Source organism: Vigna unguiculata, chromosome 4 (genome assembly GCF_004118075.2).
Source record: "Vigna unguiculata cultivar IT97K-499-35 chromosome 4, ASM411807v1, whole genome shotgun sequence".
Taxonomy (NCBI): domain Eukaryota; kingdom Viridiplantae; phylum Streptophyta; class Magnoliopsida; order Fabales; family Fabaceae; genus Vigna; species Vigna unguiculata.
Genome location: NC_040282.1, coordinates 2138117 through 2160809, shown reverse-complemented (window position 1 = coordinate 2160809; position 22693 = coordinate 2138117). Strand labels below are relative to the sequence as shown.

Here is a 22693-nt window from a genome sequence, read left to right as displayed (position 1 = left end):
TTTGCTGTAAAAGGTATTTTGTAAAAAAATTGGCAGTAATTTCTTACAAATTTTTTTCATAATTAAATTTATAAATATTTTTTACAAAAAAAAAATTCAAAACAAAATTCACAGAAAATATGAATTTTTTTAATAGTGATATAATATATCCATATTTTAATTGTCATAGTTGAAATTATAATATATAATTGAGTCTAAATGTTGTCTTGATTTTATGAAATTATTCAAATTCACTTTCATTACACTAAAAATGTAGAAAATCAAAATTAATCCCTGTAATAAAACATGATTTTCTATTAACAAAAAAATTAATATAAAATGATCGCATAGAATAAACTCATCTATATTTATCTATACTTATACTTATATACAAAGGAGATTTTTCATGTTGGTCTTCATTTGTTTTCACTAATATATAATAAGATACTTACATCTTATTGGTTTAATAGTCGCTAAAAATGTAGAAAGAAAAAGTAATCTCCATAATAAAAAATGTTTTTCTATCAACAAAAAAGTTTAACATAAAATATACTACAAAAACTCATAAAATAATAATCAATTTTAAAGACAAAATAATTATATTGAATAATTTATATATTATTTTATAAACAAAAAATATTAATATTTATAATAGTCTTTGTTATAAATAAAAAATTATAATTAATTTGTAAGTTAAAATTTAAATTGGTATTTAACATGAATAGCAAAGTTTTAGTTACACAAGAATTATAGTCTAAATTGTTTTTTAATTTAAAATTATATACTATTTTAGAATCACTAACTAAAACCATAATAGATAATGTTAGAGATAATTTAGAATATAATTTCTAAACCTGTTATACATTTTTATTCTTAACAAAGACTATTCTAAATGAATGCTAAAAATGATATACCATGAATCCATGATAGTGCAAATGATACTTGGGAGTATCTTGAATATTTTAACTTTACCATGTCACATATCATTGATATTGTTACATTATAACTCTTTAAATGGTATTAATAAGGAAGGGACCTTGTTGATTATTTTTAACAAATACAAAAACTACATACAAAAAATAATTGATTATTCACATTAAACTGTTTTAACAAAAATTGAATAAAGAAAATACTATTAAATCATTATATATTTTAGATAAAATCTACAATCTTCCTATAATAAAATCTATAGCACTTAAACACAATTTGGTGTAATATCAAGGATCATGATGAAAAAACGTTGGTATCCACTCAATTAAAACTATGTTTTCACACTAATTAAGCATTTGATATGATTTATGAATAACATATACATGGTTGAAATTCAAAGTGGTCATGATTATAGTGCTATTTTCAAATATATTTTTTTCCTTAAAGCTTCGATGATTGAATGAGAGACAAACCTGCAGTGACTGGAATTGGTTGCATGAACAAAGTGAAGATGGCTATGATGAGAATAAAAAAAGAAAGAGTGATCCTAGCCATCCCAAATTTATGTCTGTTGAATGCTGAAACACGAACCCTATAAATATATATATATATACACACTCTGTCTCTTAGTCACCAAAGCAAAATTTTGCTTCTATTTCAGCTTACAATTAATGAAATTTCCCATAGAAAAGGACGTCAATAATCATAATAAACGGAGCAAGTTTTGGTAGAAAAAATTAACAGAAAAGTAACTTGTTTTTCCTCTTATGATATGAATTATTTATCAAATTTTTTTAAGAATCTGAAATTAATCACTTGTAATTTTTTTTTTCTTATCTAGTCTCTTGTCAAATTCCAATTATATTTTACTTAATAGAGCTTGAATCCAAATTGCTTACAAAAAACGAATATATTAATTTGAACGCTTTTAATTGAAGAATTGTCTAAATGACGAACCTAAAAAAACTATTATAAAAGGAAACTTTGTAGTAATGTTACATACTACAAAAACGTGCTATTTGAAAGTGTGAAAGAAAGAAAACACCTTGCAAATGGTTTAGACATTTTGAAGCCACGTTCTAACCTTAAACTCTTTTCAAAATAAGTTTTTTTCTCAGCAACATGCTAGTAAAACCTATACACAATGTTATATTGTTTTTTCTGGTTTTAAATGTATGTATGTACTTAGGTCTGATTTATCTAAATTTTATCTTCTTTTTTTTGTTATAGATACACACATTTGGCTTTTATCTTTGAATCATTGATTTTTATTTTTTTCTATATGTGTGAAAAAGAATTGAAGTATCCTAAGTATTCTATAATTAATATATATTCCTAATTGCTGATAAATAAAATTAACCTCTTATGCATAGCTGTTTTTTGAAGAAGATAATTTTTTTTTGCTTAATTTGTAAGTCATAATGTTAAATGATTAAACAATATATATTAAATGATCAACCCACTTTATTTAATAACACAACAAAAAAGTTTTAATCCGAGATTAACTCTTCTTCAAACTCACCTCAAAATATACCCTGAATTTGATGCTGTTGAAAGTTAGAAATAATTTCAATGTCAAAAGTTGTTAGAATTTTCTATAAATGCCTTACAATTAATTTTAATATTCTCTTTTGCTAAAAATGTGTTAGTATTATAATTTATTTTATGATAATTGAATTTAGTAATAATGTGATTAATTGTCTACGAGTTTTGGAAACTCAATTCTTATTAATTGACACAAAAATAATTTAAATTTAATCACTAAATTTATAATGGTAGACATCTAGGATTAATATATATTAATTAAATTTGTTTCACTGTTACTCATTATCAGATATTTTCAAGGATTTATGCTATTCAAAACTCTAAAATATAAAGTTTATGCGTAGATTCAAGAATTTGTTTCATTAACCTTCAGTACATCAATAAGTACTTTTCAATACTTGAAATTCATATAAATTATTCCGTTTTTGGTATATTAATTATTTAATCTTCCAAAAGTGCTTTCCATATTACTAAAGATTAGTTTCATCTACTTAAATATATGCTTATTTTTACTAGCTTCTATTTTATACTTGAATAAACGGTTGATTTAGTTCCTAAAATTATATATCAAAATCCTATTAATTCTAAAACTAAACAAAATCAAGTATGTTTAAACTTCAAGGTTCTATTTAAGTTCTTAAAACTAATTATTATCTTTTACTTCAGTCCATAAATACATGTAACTATTATCACTATAAGAAAATTTTTAAATAACAACAAATTTTAAAGACAATAAATAATTGGTGACTAATTTAAATATTAATTTATATATTAAAAATTAATAATCTCTAAAATAATCAGAATATAAAATTATAATTGATTAATAAATTAAACTCTCCATTACATGAAACTCGATGGTATAAAATAAAAGCAATATATATATATATATATATATATATATATATATATATATATATATATATATATATATATATATATATGATGATGATGATGATGAGAAACAAAGTAGATGAAGTAGCATAGATGATGAATAATTGAAGATCTTATGCCATGGAAATTGGAGGTGGAGGTGAAGTTGGAGGTTTTGGTTTCACAATAGGTGGTTTGTATATAGGTGGTTTGAATTGGACTCCCCGCAAGGGTGGAGGAGGTGGGCTTGGTCGTACACCCAACTTTCTCATCTTCAAATCTACAAATTCAAACAACTTCTCATCATCTCAATAAATAAATAAATAAATAAATAAATAAATATATAAATATCCAACTAAATTTAATTATTACACTTAAATTGTTTTATTTCACAATATGCATTTTTTAATAAATATGGTAGTTGTTTATAAATATCCATGGATAAATAGAAACTTAAAATTATTTTCAACGCAAAATCTTAAAATTTGATACTTATGAATTTTACTTTTGTTATATATCATATCATCCAATTTTTTCAGTTTTATTTAATCTAAAACTTTGAACTTATTATACTTAGATTCTTAATGGTTTCTCCCACAAATGTTACTTGTGTTTTATCACTCGTTATATCACAATAAGATATATTTGTTTCATCTATTTATCTCACCATTTTATTATAATCCTAATTATGGTTTAATTTTTATGACAAAGAGACGAATTTGGATTTTTTGTTAAATTTTTCTGTGTTGTTATTCTGTTATATCTTTAAAATATATTTGACACTTATTTTAATATTTTAAAATATGTCAAAAAAAAATTTAAATTACATCAATGTATTTTCAATATTCAACGAAAATAATACTAAAAAATCTAATAAAGAATTTAAACTCTACGTGGATACATCCATTTGATTTTTTTTAATAGTCAAATTTGTATTTATTATTTTAATGCAAAGACTTATATAGTCGGCGCAACCAAACGTAGTTACAAATATAACATCCAATAATCGATAACCATAATTTAAAACTATTTTTTCTGCACTAAACATGCGATATGCACTATTTAATGTAGTAAATGTATATCCTGGCTAACCTCTGTAGTTCAGAGCCTAAAAGTGTCATGGTGATTAATTATGGCTGCCTCTGTATTATGTGGACCACAATATGTTGTCATAAATTATGTTCAATTGTTCTGGGTGAATTTTGGTTGATGATGCTTTCTTGTTAAATTATGCATCAACACTAAGTTGTGTATTTTTGTATAAAGATTAGAATATTCCTCACGTGCGCTACTTAATAAAATTTTATATGATAAAATAAACGTATATGTGGTTGAAACTCAAAGTGATCATCATTATATATTTTCGTTTTGCAAAAAATGAAATGATTCAATGAGAGAGACAAACCTGCTCTTACTGGAGTTGGTTGCATGAACAAAGTGAAGGTGATTATGAACACAATAAGAAAAGATAGAGACATGGAAGAAAGATCGGTCCTAGCCATCCTCAGTTTGTGTGAGTTTGATTGCTACCCAAACCGAATTAATATACAACTTCTGCTTCATACTACCAAACCATACTTTTGCTTCTCTTTCAACTTCTTCAATGAAACTTCCCATAGAAAACTTGGTCAATAATGATAATAAAAGGAACTCGTTTTGGTAGAAAAAATGACAGAAAAATAACTAGTTTTTCTTTTTAATTTTTGCATCACCATATTACAATATGAGTTATTTATCAAATTTTTTAAGAATCTAAAACTAATCACTTGTAATATATTTTTTTCTTATCTAATCACTTGTAAAATTCCAATTATATTTTACTTAACAGAGCTTGAATCCAAATTTACTTAAAAAAACGAATATGTTAGTTTGACCGCTTCCAGTTGAATTATGGTCTAAAATGACGAACCAGAAAAAGCAATTATAAAAGGAAACTTCGTGGTAATGTTAGATATGACGAAAACGTGTTATTTGAAAGTATGAAAGAAAGAAAAGACGATGCAAATGGATTAGACATTTTCAAGCCTGGTTCCTCTTTTCAACATAAGTTCTTTTCTCAGCTACATGTGTATGTCTCTTAGGTTTCATTTATTTAAGGTTTTTTTTTTCTAGTGCTTTTGGTTTTTATCTTTGCATCACTATTTCTTTTTTTTTTTATATGTGTAAAAGAATTAAAGTACCTCAAGTATTGTATAATTAATATATATATATATTCCAAATTGCTGATATAAAAAAAATTACTACTAATCCTCAACATCCAAATTGCTGATATTAGAGAGCATTATTAGAAATGAAAAGCGTTTTTATTATGTATCTCCATTATATATTTCGAAGAAATCTTGTTCAAGACACTACGAAAACATGGTTTAAATAAGATTGAAATTTCTGAAAAGTTGGAGGGTGGGTTTTAATAGTAGTTTTGCAGGTGCCAATAACAATCTATTTTTAAACATAGGTTGAAGGTAACGCGACCCAATAATGCCTAAAACAAAAAACTTGACAACTAGTGACAGACAATTCGGCAGTTGCGGATTGTCTCTTTTTCATTCTTTTACTATTCGTCACTCTAGGTTTATTTTAAACATGCAAAGAAAAATCAAGAGTAAATAAACAAAAATGAGACAAGTTTACGAAATTAATCTCATGATCGTTAACTTATTTTTTATTTTTTAAGCTTACCATTAATATTAGTAGGGATAGAATAAAAAATTAATAATATTATTAATATATTAAAAAATTAAAACGAAACTTATCTGACTTTATTTTTGGGTTAAATATGTTTTTAGTCTCTTAAGTTTTAAAACGAAATTTGAAATTGGTCCCTCTTCAAAAATTTTGACCAATTTAGTCTTTCATCTTTATAAATATATGGATTTAGTCTTTTTAACAAAATTTTGTTAAGTTTATCTAACCTTTCAAGCACATTCGTGATAATATTTGAATTATTTACATCGTTTAACCCATTTTCGCTTAAATACTAACTCAAATATTATCATAAAATGCATTTGAAACTTCAAATAAACTTAACAAAATTTGATTAAAAGAACTAAATCCACATATTTCTAAAGATGAAAGATTAAATTGGTCAGAAGTTTCGATGAGGGACTAATTTTAAACTTCGCTTAAACTTGAGGGACCAAAAACACATCTAATCCTTTATTTTTTCTTAGACCACAATAATTACGAATAGAAAGAAAATGTGTACTCAAATATATGTTTGAAATCAAATGAGCTGCACCTTTTAATCAAATCCCAATATATATATATATATATATATATATATATATATATATATATATATATATATATATATATATATATATATATATATATATGTATATAGCTTGCAATTATATCTAAAATAAGAGGAATATTTATTCATGGAACAAGAATAACATGAAAATTTTCTAGGTCATGGTAGCCCTAATTTATCTTGCAGGCCCCAGTGCTGGGTTTATATAAGGTGAGGGAGGTGGCGGTGGCAGTATACCCAGTTTCCTCATATTCAGATCTACAAATTAAAACAAAAAGATGATGTCAACGGTTCAAAATGTTTATCCAGAATGAAAAAACCCTACGTTTTGATGAAATTGTCTAAGAAAATGAACAGCATATATATAGGTGGTGGAAGCGATCGTGATGATGATGTTCTTTTATGCAAGTTTTCATGATTCAAGACGAAGACTAACCTGAACCAACACTCAACTGCATAAAGAAAACAAAGGCTATGATTAACAGAAGAAAATGTGCAGAGATTGATGATGAGAGACTGAAGATGTTAGCCATTATCTCACAAGTTCTTGCTTATTCAGAATCAGAAATTCAGAGAAATTTATAGAAAACCCTAATTTTTTTTCTCTTTGATTGCGTACTATAAATTGATCGAGAAAATCTAATAGGGGATGACTCCAAAAATTTTGTCAAGTGAAGACCAGGTTATTGGTGAAGAAAAAGAAAATCATGGCTCTTAATATTAGTTTGAGAAGTCAATTATCAAATAAGAAAAATTGCGTAGTCGTAACGTTAATATATGTGAATTAGTAATATAAGGAGAAAACATGAAGGTCGTAATTAGTTGCTATTAGTTTTTCATAAAGGAAATCAATCTTCTTTGACAACGGGGTGATGAACTCAACCGTTTAAAGAGTCCAACTGTGTTAATTATGTTAATTCGAGTTTAATTCAATTTTAAAAATCTGATCTGCGCAATCAACCAGACATCTTCAAACACTTACTCATTCTTTAGGGTTTATTTTGTAACTTTTATCTTATTATGGTAGTTTAATAACTAGGACGTTTTCTTCTTCTTTTGTTAGTTTTAGTTATATGTTCACGATAAGTTATTAATGTTTTAAAAAATTTAAAACATTTTGTCATGATTTTGCTATCAATGATTTTTTTATATATATACAAATAAATAATTATATTAAATGGAGCTTTCGAAAGGTGCTTCAACTCTTATACAAGATAAAGAAAAAGAAAAAAGAGTGAAGTTTGTTAGATGTTCCTCGTCGACTAGAATAAAATAATTTTATAATATATAAGTAGGTGTAAAACTCATTTTATAAGTCAATTTTATCGAGTTAAGTCAGACTTAAGTCCATCCTTAACAAGCACTTTAAATATAAATATCTTTAATTTATTATTTGATTCTTAGGTCTCAATCAAAAACATTTTCAAATTTTGTTTTGGATAAAAAATAATCCAATATCTCTAAACAATATCTTTAAAATTATTAGTTGAACCAAACTCAAGGAAAAAAAATTATATTTTTGTTATGAAATAAAGCGAATAACAAAGAGAATAGATAAGAGAGAGAATAGAGAATAAAGAATAGGGAGCAACTCATCTATGTATTATTATTGAGAGGAAGAGTCCTATTTATAGATACAATATGTAATCCATAAAGGAAATAAATCAACTTAGTTAATACAAATATTTACCATAAAGAGTAATGAATCATATGAGTAAATGTATCAAATCAATGGACAGTCATTAATTCATAACACTTCCCCTTGAGTGTCCATTGATAAAGAATGTGCCTCGTTAAAACCTTACTAGGAAAAACCCTTTGGGATAAAAAAAACTAGTGAAGGAAAAAGAGTACAACATTCTGTATTCTTTAATACAATATTGTTCATCACATATTCTATTTCTTCCCCTCATGTAAATTTACATCATTAAGGTGACGAAGTCTGAATTTGTGAGTCATTTGCTCAAAAGTTCTTCTTGGTAAAAACTTTCCAAATAGGCTTGTCATATTTTCGGATGAATGAATTTTTGGATGTCTATATCATCTTTTCAATTGAACAATACACTATTATCTTCATATATGGTTGTTGATTCCATCTTTGTTGGGATAGTCACAAGTTTCTTGCACATGTTGCATTATAGGCCTTAACCAAACATATTCACAACTTTTCTCGTAATTTTGTATGATTAGACGATATTGCTACTATAGTTTGTTTCATATACCATCATGAAACCATTGTGCTACCACATGTGAACAAACATCTTGTTTGTGATCAACCATTGTGACATTGTAAGAATATGTAAAATAACATGCATATCCATAACCCATTGGTCTGAATCTGAATCATTTGGATGGAATAAGCTCATATTCGTAGTACCCTTAAAGTAACGAAGTATATGTTTTACTCCAAACCATTTTCTTCTTGTAGTTGAAGAACTATATCTTGCTTAACAAATTTACAGCAAATGCAATATTAGATCGAGTATAATTAGCAAGATACATTAGTGTTTCTATGACACTAAGATATGGTGCTTCTAGACCAAGAAGATCTTCATCATTTTCTTGAGGTCTAAGAAGAGTCTTTATCAACATCTAACGACCTCACAACTATTAGAGTGCATAATGGACATGACTTGTCCATTTAGAACATTTTAAGCACCTTAATTATATAAGTTTCTTGACGTATAAAAACACCTTTATTTAAATACTCAATTTCTAATTTCAAATAAGACTTTGTCTTTCAAAGATCATTCATCTCAAATGATTTCTTTGAGTAATCAATTGTCTTTGTGAGCTCATTAGGAATTCCAACGATGTTTATGTCATCTACATAAACAATAATTATGGCAAATTCATTATTTGGATCTTTTCATATAAATAGAAGAACAAATAGGATCATTTTTATATCCTTCTTTTAATAAGTATTCAAAAATACGGTTATGCCACACACGTCTTGATCTCTTTAATCAATAAAAGAGCATGTTCAATTTTATTGAATAACCCTCTTTAGAATTTGTCTGGTTGGGCAAATAAAATCTTTCAGGGATTTTCATATAATTATGATTCTCAAAAGAACCGTACGAATAGGTTGTAACATCATTCATTAGATGTAAATGCAAACCTTGTTGTGCAATTAGAATAATCAAATATTGCAATGTTGTTGCATCCAATACTAGTGAACATGTTTTTTTCACTAATCAATACAAGGTTTTGTGAACAACCTTGAGCAACCAATTATGCTTTGTATCTAACAATTTCATCATTTTTAATTTGATTTTTGCGCAAAAATCCATATGTACCCAACGAGTTTCATAACTTCATGTGTGCGAACTATATGTTCAAAAACCTTTCGTTTAGCAAACAAATATAATTATGCTTATTTGCATATTTTCATTTTGGCCAATCTTTTCTTTGCCGACAATCTTCAATGATCATTGCTTATTGATCTTCATTGTCATTCATAGCATTCATCGTTATGTTATAAGTAAAAGTTTCGTCAATGTTAACTTTATTTTGGTTCCATATTATATGATTCATGACATAATTTATTGAGATCTCATCATTTTCAACAATTTCAGGTACCTGAGGTTCTTCTGGAACCGAACCATTAATTATGTCAAATAAATCTTTTGGGATTTCAACCTTTTCGATTAGGTCATTTTGCATTTTAGCTCCCTTTCTCATTCAAGAGTTTTTATATTTGGAACCAATAGGTCTATCACGCTTCAAACGTGTCCACATGAGTTTTTAAACTCTTTTTTTTTCGCATCATAATAATTGATCATGTCAAATAAGGCAATCATTTTGATTTGTAAACTTCTGGGTTAACATGACATGCATTTTAATTGTACTAATAAACTTGTAGTACAAACTATAAGAGAATGTTGATAATTTCTCCAACACATTTTCTTTTTCAACTCAATCATAGAGATATAAAGATATTTCATAGCTTTTTTATTGTTTGTCTCAATATAATATCCATTTAGACAAATATCATTGAAACTTAATAAGTTTCTATTCAACTTCTTGGTAGAAGAATAATAGCTCTTCTAGAGTTTTCAAATATATTTGTAGTACTATAAATAATACTAACATTGATGTCTCGCATTATCAAACAAGAGAAAAATTTATTACTCTTGAGAATTGTATAAGTTGTTGCACTATCAATAAGACACATATCTTTTGACACTAGTGCAAACATTCGTTTTTCATATATAAACGTAAATATCAATATGAGATTTTTTTTTTTAACACTCTCATAATCAATGAGGTGATCAATGCTTTCATTTGCTTTAGCAAAGAAAATAATAATATCAAGATGAGTAACATCCATATGGCCATAATCAAAATCACCATCTTCATAAGCAAAATATGTTTCTATGTTTTTCTCATTATTTGTAAGATGCTTTGGTGTATAATAAGTACAACTCAAATGACCTTTACCACCTATAATGATAATATATACTTTCATTTTTTTTGTCAGCATTTTCACATTTTCCTTTTCCCTTTTTCACATTATTGTGCCATTTCTGGTGACAAAATGTGTCTTTGAAATTTTCTTTATAACCATGTCCATAATCAATATCACGATCACGATCATGAAAATATAAATCAAATGTTGCGGCATTCACTTCTAAGAATGTAGCAGAACCAATTTGGACATGTTTCTTGATTTTCTATCAAAAGCTCATTGCTTTGTTCAGCCATACAAAGGCATGAAATAAATTCATAATATTTATTGCTGCATTCACTTCTGAGAATGGAGCAGATTAGGCGGATCTCATGATTTTTCATCAAAAGCTTTATTGCTTTGTCCAGCCAGCCATACATAGGCATAAAATAAATTCATAATATTTGTGAATCCTTTTTCACAATATTTTTGTCGCATGAGCAATTTAGTTGCTTAGATGCGTTATTTCTTTATTTAATGGTATCCCAATATCCATTGCATCTAAATGTATTTCAACATTTAAAATCCATCCAATATAAGGAATTATTCCTTGTAATATCAAGGGTCACAAATCCAAATTTTGCACCGTTTCGCGTGTTTAGAACTAGCACATAAAATAATAATAATAATCATCATCAAAATAATAATAATCACCGTCATAATAAAAATAATAAGACGGAGATGAAAATTAATAAAGCTAAACAATTATTATCACAAGAGAAAGAATATAAGGTAAAATTATAAATTGAGAAAGAATTAGAAAAAGCCTGGATTGAGACAAGCAGAGAACTGTCCTTATAGAGAACAAATTTTCACTAGTCCTCAATTGGTTGGAGCATCGTGCTGATAACGTGTAATGAAATAAAGCGAATAACAAAGAGAATAGATAAGAGAGAGAATAGAGGATAGAGAACAGAGAATAGGGAGCAACTCATCTGTGTATTATTATTGATAGGAAGAGTCCTATTTATAGATACAATATGTAATCCATAAAGGAAACAAACCAACTTAGTTAATACAAATATTTACCATAAAGAATAATGAATCATAGGAGTAAATGTATCAAATCAATGGACAATCATTAATTCATAACAATTTTGATATATAGTTTGAGAAATCATTTGTTTAAACAGAACCTCAAACTTTCATGATGTAAATAGTTAATTTAGATTAACTTTGAGATATAATTTTCATTGCGCGTAATACAAATTATACAGTGAATATTCAGATAATATATTAATGAGACAGGCGACATTAATTTATTTATTAGTTTATAAAAAAATCATTTCATTAGAATTAAAAAAAAACATTTGAAGTACTTTTAAACTTCAATATTTTTTCTTTTTATAATTTTTTAACTTTATCGACTTTTCCTTATAAAATTAGTAGATATTTCGGTTGTCATGGGATTTTATTGTTGTGTAATTGTGTAATATTTTTATCAGTTCTTATTTAATACTCTGATTTAATTTCCTTATAAAAGTTATTTCCATTTTACTAAAAAGGATTAATTTCAACTACTATATGCTTATTTGACTAGATTATATATGTGACGTCCCATTTTAATAGATTAATCTACCGAATAAAATATCACACAATTATAATAACGAGAAGCATCCAGATGAACATGAAACGAACGAGGAACAACTATTACAGTCATCCATAGGAGTACTTAGGAAAGAACCTGGGCACACAACTATGCCATAAACAAAAAGAGTTCTAAAGTTTAACAGTTGTGCAAAAGAGATGCTCTAGGAGCATGGAATTACAAGGCACTAGGGCCTTAGAACTTCTACGAATAACCATAACAACTGGTCCACTAGGCTGCACCGCTACGACCATCAGGCCTACCTCCAGAAGTATTCCCATCTGCTCCCACCAATGGTGATCATCGCAAAAAGAAACATAACAGAAAACAAACACAAACATGCAAGGGTAAGCTAGTGTAATATAATACTTATCATGGTAGAAAGGAATAAATGCATAAACATTCCCAGACATACAACACAGAGGCACATAGATCATGTTATGGCAACCAAACTAGACACTATGACTCAATTATCCGGATACATATATTAAGATCGGATTCACTGGATGCCTGCACTCGTGGTTGCCTCTACTGCTCTGCAGAGCCATTGCCAATGGGTTTCACCCTACCACTCACGAGGTTAGCCTTCAAGCGTCTAAGGCCATTATCCTGCCAAAGACTAGGGCCTCCCGCTACTCTCACCACTCGGGTCAGTTTGCTCTACTTGAGACTCACTGACCCTTTAGAGTTTCGGGATGCAATCCTTACTTGAATCCTTATCTTAATATGCACACTAAACGCCACCATAAAGTCTCCCCACGAGACTCATGGAATTACGCCTATCTCACCATCATAATCATGTTTCTCATACCATAACCACCACGTTGATCTCATGCATACAATCCTCATGTTAAAACATCATGAAACCACAACTCCATGATCAATCTCATACCAAGCATGCCAGTTTCATTCATAAAAACCCAAACACCCAAATATATTCACGCACATCATATTTAGAAAGAATAGTTTGAATGGTACATGCAACAAATCACTCAAACAGCCAAGGAAACATAGCACTCCCCCGAGAACTCGCTCAGGCGAGACGCTGGCCTTCCTGAGGCAGCGAATTCTCGCTCAGGCGAGATGAGCAACAGGGTCTCATCTCGAATTCTCGCTCAGGCGAGACGCGCAACGTGACCACTTCACGAATTCTCGCTCAGGCGAGACGCGCAACGTGGGTTTTTCACGATTTCTCGCTCAGGCGAGGCCTCCTCGCCTGAGCGAGACATGGCGTCGCTCAAGACGTGGACAGGTCGCCTAGGCGAGCTCTCGTGGTGGTGAGTACTCTGATACTCTCGCCTAGGCGAGACAAGCTCGCTTGGGCGAAAATAGCAGCGTTCACCACTGTCAACCCGCATGCAGCGGCGGAAACCGCCCAGATCCACTCCCAAATACACATGCAAACCCATATCATTCGATAAAAACATACTAGGCACGCATACGAACTCAAAACGACCACAAACAACCCAGAAACACTTAAGACCGAAGAGTCTAGCTTCCCTTACCTTCGTTTGATGGGAACAACACGACACTGACCCGCAACAGAAATACCACAGCTCCAAGAACCAAATTATAGAGCTGAAACAGAAAGGTTCGTACAAAACGAAGTTAAGAGACTTAGCCCTAACTTAACCAACGTGCTAAAACAGTGGAAAAAGGGGAATGAATAGATCAGAAATGCTAAGGTTCAGCTTACCTGGAAAAAGGAAGGGGTTTGGTAGCTCGGAGACGAACGGAAGTCGTGCCCTAGCAGAGCACTTTGCTGGAGTTTGGAGAGGAAGAGAAGCTGCTCTGTGGAACAGAAGAGTGAGGAACAGATGAGAATGTAGGGGGGTCTGTGGTAGGGTAAGGTGCCCTCCAGAAGGGTAGGGCCTTGGGCCTCCGAAAAGGCCAGGCCCAAAAACTATATACACTGAAAAAAAAGGTCTTACAATATCTCCCCAACAACAAAAATTTTTCGTCCTCGAAAAATTAGACTTACCAGAACAGATGCGGGTATGAACTCCTCATGTCCTCCTCTAGCTCCCAAGTAGCATCACCTGTCCTCCGGTCCCAGATGACCTTCACAAGACTGGTGGCTCTTCCCTTCCGCTCCTTAACTTGACGATCCTCTATAGCCACTGGCTGTACCACAACCTGGAGATTCTCCCTGACTTCCACGTCTTCAGCCTCTAACACATGTGATGGATCGAAAACATACTTCCGTAGTTGTGAAACATGGAACACTGGGTGTAGATTCGCCAACTGGGGTGGCAATGCGACCTCATAAGCCACGGGCCCTATCCTCCTCAAGATCTGATACGGACCCAAAAACTTAGGTGACAACTTCCTTGAGCGGATAGCCCTCCCCACACCAGTGGTTCGGGTCACCCTCAAGAACACATGCTCCCCAGCCTCAAACTCTAGAGGTCTCCTTCTTCGGTCCGCATATGCTTTCTGACGACTCTGGGATGCTTGCAACCTGTCTCTCACTAACTGCACCTTCTCTGTGGTCTGTTGCAGCAACTCTGGTCCAACCAAAACTGACTCACCATCCTGGTACCAACATAAAGGAGTCCTGCACCTCCTCCCATACAAAGCCTCATAAGGTGCCATCCCTATACTCGCCTGGTAACTGTTGTTATAGGTAAACTCCACCAGTGGTAACACCTCGTCCAAAACGCCAAGGTGATCCAAGATACAAGTCCTCAGCAAATCCTCCAAGGACTGAATCACTCTCTCTGACTGGCCATCCGTCTGAGGATGATAAGCAGAACTCATCCTCAACCTGCTACCCATAGCCTCCTGCAGTGCCTGCCAGAACCTGGAAGTGAACCGGGGGTCTCTGTCAGACACTATGCTACTAGGCACTCCATGAAGTCTCACTATCTCACGAATGTAGAGCTGAGCCAACTTGGTCATAGACATCCTGAGATTCACGGCCAAAAAGTGAGCACTCTTCGTCAAACGATCCACCACCACCCATATAGCATCATGTCCTCTCACGGTGCGAGGCAAGTGGGTGACAAAATCCATGGCTATGCTATCCCACTTCCACACCGGAATATCCAAGGGTTGAAGCGTTCCACCGGGTTTCTGATGCTCCACCTTCGCCTTCTGACAAGTCAAACAGGCCGATACAAACTGTGCAACTTCCTTTTTCATGCCCTGCCACCAAAAGTTCTCCTTGAGGTCCTGGTACATCTTAGTCATGCCAGGGTGCAGACTAAAACGACTCTTGTGTCCCTCCTCAAGGATCAACTTCCTCAATTCTGCATCCTCTGGTACACAAACTCTGCCTCTGAACCTCAACACACCATCACTGCCCCAGGCAAACTCCTTGGCCTGATCTGTCCCCAGTAGTTCTTTCACCTTCTGTAGACTAACATCCGTTGCTTGTCTTTCTCTGATTAAGCCCAGAAAGTCACTAGATATGACCAAGGTGCTACATCTAATGAATTCCGGCTCCAACTCAAACTGTAGTTTCATGTCTCTGAAGCTCTCAAGCAACTCCATCTCTTTTATCATCAAGTGTGCCACATGCACTGTCTTCCTACTCAGTGCGTCTGCTACCACATTCGCCTTCCCTGGGTGATAGAGAAGCTCGAAGTCGTAGTCCTTTAGAAACTCTATCCATCGCCTCTGCCTCATGTTTAACTCTTTCTGATCGAAGAGGTACTTCAAGCTCTTGTGGTCACTAAACACACGGAATTGTGCACCATACAAGTAGTGCCTCCATATCTTCAAAGCAAAAACCACCGCTGCTAACTCTAGGTCATGAGTGGGGTAGTTCTTCTCATGAACCTTCAATTGCCTTGAAGCATAAGCCACCACCTTCCTCTCTTGCATCAATACACACCCAAGACCCTGATGAGAGGCATCACAATACACCTCAAAGGGTTTACTCACATCCGGAATTATCAGAACTGGAGCACTCGTCAACCTCTGCTTAAGCTCTCTGAAGCTCTCTTCACATCTATCAGTCCATGCAAACGGTTGATCTTTCCTGGTTAGCTGTGTCAGGGGTGCCACTATCTTGGAGAACCCCTCTATGAACCTCCTGTAGTAGCCAGCTAGACCCACGAAACTCCGAATCTCAGTCACTGACTTGGGACACTCCCACTGTATCACGGCCTCTACTTTAGCTGGATCCACAGCTATACCCTGAGCTGATATAACGTGCCCCAAGAACTGCACCTCTCTCATCCAGAAGCTACACTTTGACAACTTGGCAAACAGTTGTTTCCCCCTCAAGATGCTAAGCACTATCCTCAGATGCTCGGCATGTTCCTCCTGCGTCCTGGAGTAGATGAGAATGTCGTCTATGAAGACCACGACAAACTTATCTAAAAACGGACGGAAGATCCGGTTCATGTAATCCATGAACAAAGCTGGAGCATTGGTCACACCAAATGGCATAACCACATACTCATAGTGCCCATATCTGGATCTAAAAGCAGTCTTCTCCACATCTTCTGCCTTCACCAGAATCTGATGATAACCCGACCGAAGATCAATCTTGGAGAACACTGACGCCCCATGAAGCTGATCCATCAAATCATCTATTCTTGGCAAGGGGTACTTGTTCTTAATAGTCAGTTTGTTCAGCTGCCTATAGTCCACACACAACCTGGAGCCACCGTCCTTCTTCTTCACAAGCAAAACAGGCGCTCCCCACGGCGAAGCACTCGGCCGTATTAACTGTTTCTCAAGCAGTTCCTCTATCTGCTTCTTTAATTCCACCAACTCGGCTGGGGCCATACGGTAAGGAGCTATCGACACTGGACCGGCTCCTGGTACCAAGTCTATGGAGAACTCAACCTCTCTCCTAAGGGGTAGACCTGGTACCTCTTCAGGGAACACATCCTCAAAGTCCCTGACCACTGGTATCACTGTTATCCTTTCCTCTTTCTCAACTTCCATCCTGGCAAAGACCATAAAACACTGTGCACCGCTCTGAATTTCCTTCATGACCTCATTAGAAGACAACAACTCAGGCTCCTCTGAGTTTGAGAACAACAGCTTCTTCTCCCGACAGTCTATGAGAACGTGATTGGCAGAGAGCCAATCCATTCCCAAGATCACATCTAACCCTTGCAGAGGGAGGCATATCAGATTGACTTTGTATACGCGCCCCTCTACCTCAACTGAACATCTAGAACACACAGAAGAAGTCCTAACCAACCCAGATGCCGGAGTCGATACCACGAGATCAAACTGTAGCTCACACACCGGCAGACCCAACTCCCGCACACAAGACTCTGACACAAATGAGTGTGTCGCTCCAGAATCAAAAAGAACACAACAGGACTTGCCAGATATCACACAACAACCAATAACAAGGTTACCTGAACCTGCCGCCTCTGACCCAGTCATAGCAAAAACTCGGCCTGTAGCCTGAGGCCTGCTGCCTCCTCCTCTCTGCTGAGTCTGGCCTGAACTCTGACTCGGGGTGTGTGGTGGGGGTCGTGCTACTGCCCCTCTCCTAGAAGGACAATCCCTGCCGAAGTGGCCTACCCTGCCACAAAGATTGCATCTGCGGAAACCTGGTAGCTGTGGGCAGAAATTCTTCGCATGCGGTCCTCCGCAATGATAACACTGTATCCTGCCGGGCGGGGAAGAGAAACCTCCAGATCCCTGTTGCTGAGGATGGGGTCTTGCATATGGCTTCCTCTTCTCTTCAACCCTCTGCCTGGACCCAGATGGTCCGCTAACCCTCTGCTGTGGTTGCTGCTGAGCTTCCACCTCTACCTTCATACGTTCCATGACCCTGGCCTTTTCCACTAAGGCCGCAAAGTCCTTGATGGACAGTGGAGCTACCATCAAGCGGATGTCTCCTCTGAGACCGTTCTCAAACTTCCTGCAACGCCACTCCTCATCGAGCGGCATGGTGTAAAAACGCCCCAGATGCTTGAACTGCTCGGCGTACTCAGCCACTGACTTGTTCCCCTGTGTCAGCTGGAGGAACTCTACCTCCTTAGCGTACCTCACGCTATCAGGGAAATACTCAGATAAGAACCTCTTCTTGAAGGCTCTCCAGGTGATGTCCTCATGCTTCTCTTCCATCACCAGCTTCATGCTGGCCCACCAATGCTCAGCTTCTCCAGTGAGCATGTAGACAGTGAAAGCCAGTCTGCTCTCATCCGGGCACCTCTTGGCATCAAAGATGCGCTCCATGTCTTTCATCCATTGGTCCGCCTGGTCGGGACTCTTCTTGCCATCAAACTTGGCAGGTTGGTGCTTCAAAAAGTCTTCCAAACTCCATTCAGGGGGTGGAGGTTGGGGATGAGGACCATACATCGGTGCACCAGCAGCATTCTCCCCTAACTGACGGAGAGCATCCACATGCTGCCTCTGAGCATCCTCTGCAGCCTGTCTAGCAGCTTCCATCTGCTGCATCATGAAGTGCTGCTGCTCTAGAGAGGCTTCCTGGCGCTGCATCGCCGCCTCATGCTGTTGCATCATAGCATTACTCTGTTGCGTCAAGGCTGCAGCCATAGCCTCGATCGCCCTAGCCAGGTCTTGCCCATCACCCTGAGAAGGTTGAGGAGGAGCTACACGAGGGGGTGCCATAACACTGGACACACAGAAAGAACCGTCAGAACTCAGTTAGATTGGAACTCATCTAAACACGACAAGGAGGGCACAACAAAAGCTAAGCGAACACATAACCCACAGACACTTAGGAACGAAGGCTCTGATACCATAAAAGTGTGACGTCCCATTTTAATAGATTAATCTACCGAATAAAATATCACACAATTATAATAACGAGAAGCATCCAGATGAACATGAAACGAACGAGGAACAACTATTACAGTCATCCATAGGAGTACTTAGGAAAGAACCTGGGCACACAACTATGCCATAAACAAAAAGAGTTCTAAAGTTTAACAGTTGTGCAAAAGAGATGCTCTAGGAGCATGGAATTACAAGGCACTAGGGCCTTAGAACTTCTACGAATAACCATAACAACTGGTCCACTAGGCTGCACCGCTACGACCATCAGGCCTACCTCCAGAAGTATTCCCATCTGCTCCCACCAATGGTGATCATCGCAAAAAGAAACATAACAGAAAACAAACACAAACATGCAAGGGTAAGCTAGTGTAATATAATACTTATCATGGTAGAAAGGAATAAATGCATAAACATTCCCAGACATACAACACAGAGGCACATAGATCATGTTATGGCAACCAAACTAGACACTATTACTCAATTATCCGGATACATATATTAAGATCGGATTCACTGGATGCCTGCACTCGTGGTGGCCTCTACTGCTCTGCAGAGCCATTGCCAATGGGTTTCACCCTACCACTCACGAGGTTAGCCTTCAAGCGTCTAAGGCCATTATCCTGCCAAAGACTAGGGCCTCCCGCTACTCTCACCACTCGGGTCAGTTTGCTCTACTTGAGACTCACTGACCCTTTAGAGTTTCGGGATGCAATCCTTACTTGAATCCTTATCTTAATATACACACTACACGCCACCATAAAGTCTCCCCACGAGACTCATGGAATTACGCCTATCTCACCATCATAATCATGTTTCTCATACCATAACCACCACATTGATCTCATACATACAATCCTCATGTTAAAACATCATGAAACCACAACTCCATGATCAATCTCATACCAAGCATGCCAGTTTCATTCATAAAAACCCAAACACCCAAATATATTCACGCACATCATATTTAGAAAGAATAGTTTGAATGGTACATGCAACAAATCACTCAAACAGCCAAGGAAACATAGCACTCCCCCGAGAACTCGCTCAGGCGAGACGCTGGCCTTCCTGAGGCAGCGAATTCTCGCTCAGGCGAGATGAGCAACAGGGTCTCATCTCGAATTCTCGCTCAGGCGAGACGCGCAACGTGACCACTTCACGAATTCTCGCTCAGGCGAGACGCGCAACGTGGGTTTTTCACGATTTCTCGCTCAGGCGAGGCCTCCTCGCCTGAGCGAGACATGGCGTCGCTCAAGACGTGGACAGGTCGCCTAGGCGAGCTCTCGTGGTGGTGAGTACTCTGATACTCTCGCCTAGGCGAGACAAGCTCGCTTGGGCGAAAATAGCAGCGTTCACCACTGTCAACCCGCATGCAGCGGCGGAAACCGCCCAGATCCACTCCCAAACACACATGCAAACCCATATCATTCGATAAAAACATACTAGGCACGCATACGAACTCAAAACGACCACAAACAACCCAGAAACACTTAAGACCGAAGAGTCTAGCTTCCCTTACCTTCGTTTGATGGGAACAACACGACACTGACCCGCAACAGAAATACCACAGCTCCAAGAACCAAATTATAGAGCTGAAACAGAAAGGTTCGTACAAAACGAAGTTAAGAGACTTAGCCCTAACTTAACCAACGTGCTAAAACAGTGGAAAAAGGGGAATGAATAGATCAGAAATGCTAAGGTTCAGCTTACCTGGAAAAAGGAAGGGGTTTGGTAGCTCGGAGACGAACGGAAGTCGTGCCCTAGCAGAGCACTTTGCTGGAGTTTGGAGAGGAAGAGAAGCTGCTCTGTGGAACAGAAGAGTGAGGAACAGATGAGAATGTAGGGGGGGTCTGTGGTAGGGTAAGGTGCCCTCCAGAAGGGTAGGGCCTTGGGCCTCCGAAAAGGCCAGGCCCAAAAACTATATACACTGAAAAAAAAGGTCTTACAATATATATATATATATATATATATATAGAGAGAGAGAGAGAGAGAATAAATGGTTGATTTAGTTTCTAAAATAGTATATCAAAATCATATTAATTTATAAAAATAAAACAATCAAGTATCTTTAAATTTTAAAGTTTACTTAAGTTCTTAAAATTAATTCATTATTTTCTATTTTGGTCCAAAAATATGTGTAATTATTATTATTACCAAAAGACTAAAGTAAAGATCTTAAGTTTAGGATATAAATCTAAAAAATTGCATAAACATTTGTTACGTTCATATTTTTTTCAAATAACTGAGAATATTCTATTTTCAAACCCTACTTTTTATTCTTGATATTTTTTTAGTTTTATTTTGTAAATCTTATAATAAAATTAAGTAATATTAAGTATTTTCAACTACAGGGGAAGTATACACCAAATAGCGTATTTCCTCCTTTGAATGTTTGAAATCAAATTTTGACATAATAATGTTATTCATATTATACATTAACTCGATGGTGTGTAAAATAAAGCAGAGAAAGAAATTTGATATTATTTTATTTTTCTATTTCAATAAATATTTATGTAAATACATATGATTGATGAACTTTTTGAAATATCAACATAACTAAAATATAAAAAATTTATAGTGATGCATAATATAACATCGTTTGATGAAACATAATTATTAATAATTGAAAATCTTATGCCATGGAAATTGGAGGTGGAGGTGAATGAAAAACGGGTTTAACGTTTGTTGATGGGCCTGAACGGGGTGGAGGAGGTGGGCTTGGTCGTACACCCAACTTTCTCATCTTCAAATCTACAAATTTAAACAACTTTTCATCATCTCAATAATATATACACATATATTTCAACCAAATTTAATTACTACAGTACACATACAAATTTTTTTATATTACACTATGCTTTTATAACTATTATTGTAAGTGATGGTAAGTGAGGACGAGTGATCAAATAATAATATATAATTAATAGAATAGTTTTGTGAAATTAAGTTATACTTAATTTCTACTTTCACAAGACTAAAAATGTAAAAGAAAAAACTAATTCCCACAATCAAAATGTTTTTTAATTGAAAAAAAAAAGAATTAATATAAAATAATAATCACATAGGATGCCTGAACATAATGAGAGATGGGAGATTTCCATCATATTGGTTTAATAGTCTTTTTTATCTTAATATTTATAATATTATTACACTCTCAAATTGTTTTCCTTTACAACATTATTTAACAAAATCGATCATTTTAATTAGTTCTAAAAGAAAAAGAATTATTAAAGTGAGAAAAAATTGAGAGCTACATTTAATAATCTTAACAAAAATCGAGATTAAAAAAAAACTATTAAATATTTGAGAAAAAATTGTCTCCCTTTCTCTCAGTCATCGATCTTCCTATAATACCATCTAT

At 34.5% G+C, this 22693-nt stretch overlaps 1 protein-coding gene across 1 annotated transcript; it reads right to left on the bottom strand.

Moving 5' to 3' along the window:
- Positions 1 to 13757: 13757 nt before the first annotated feature.
- Positions 13758 to 20755, bottom strand: LOC114182012. Its single transcript, XM_028068750.1, has 11 exons — positions 20534 to 20755; positions 19528 to 19627; positions 19367 to 19442; positions 18893 to 19171; positions 17906 to 18802; positions 17024 to 17749; positions 16399 to 16894; positions 15889 to 16335; positions 15383 to 15711; positions 14597 to 15229; positions 13758 to 14193 (listed from the first exon to the last, which is right to left on the bottom strand). The coding sequence occupies exons 1-11, from the start codon at positions 20753 to 20755 to the stop codon at positions 13758 to 13760; spliced, it is 4641 nt and encodes a 1546-aa protein (XP_027924551.1).
- Between the last annotated feature and the right edge of the window lie 1938 nt (positions 20756 to 22693).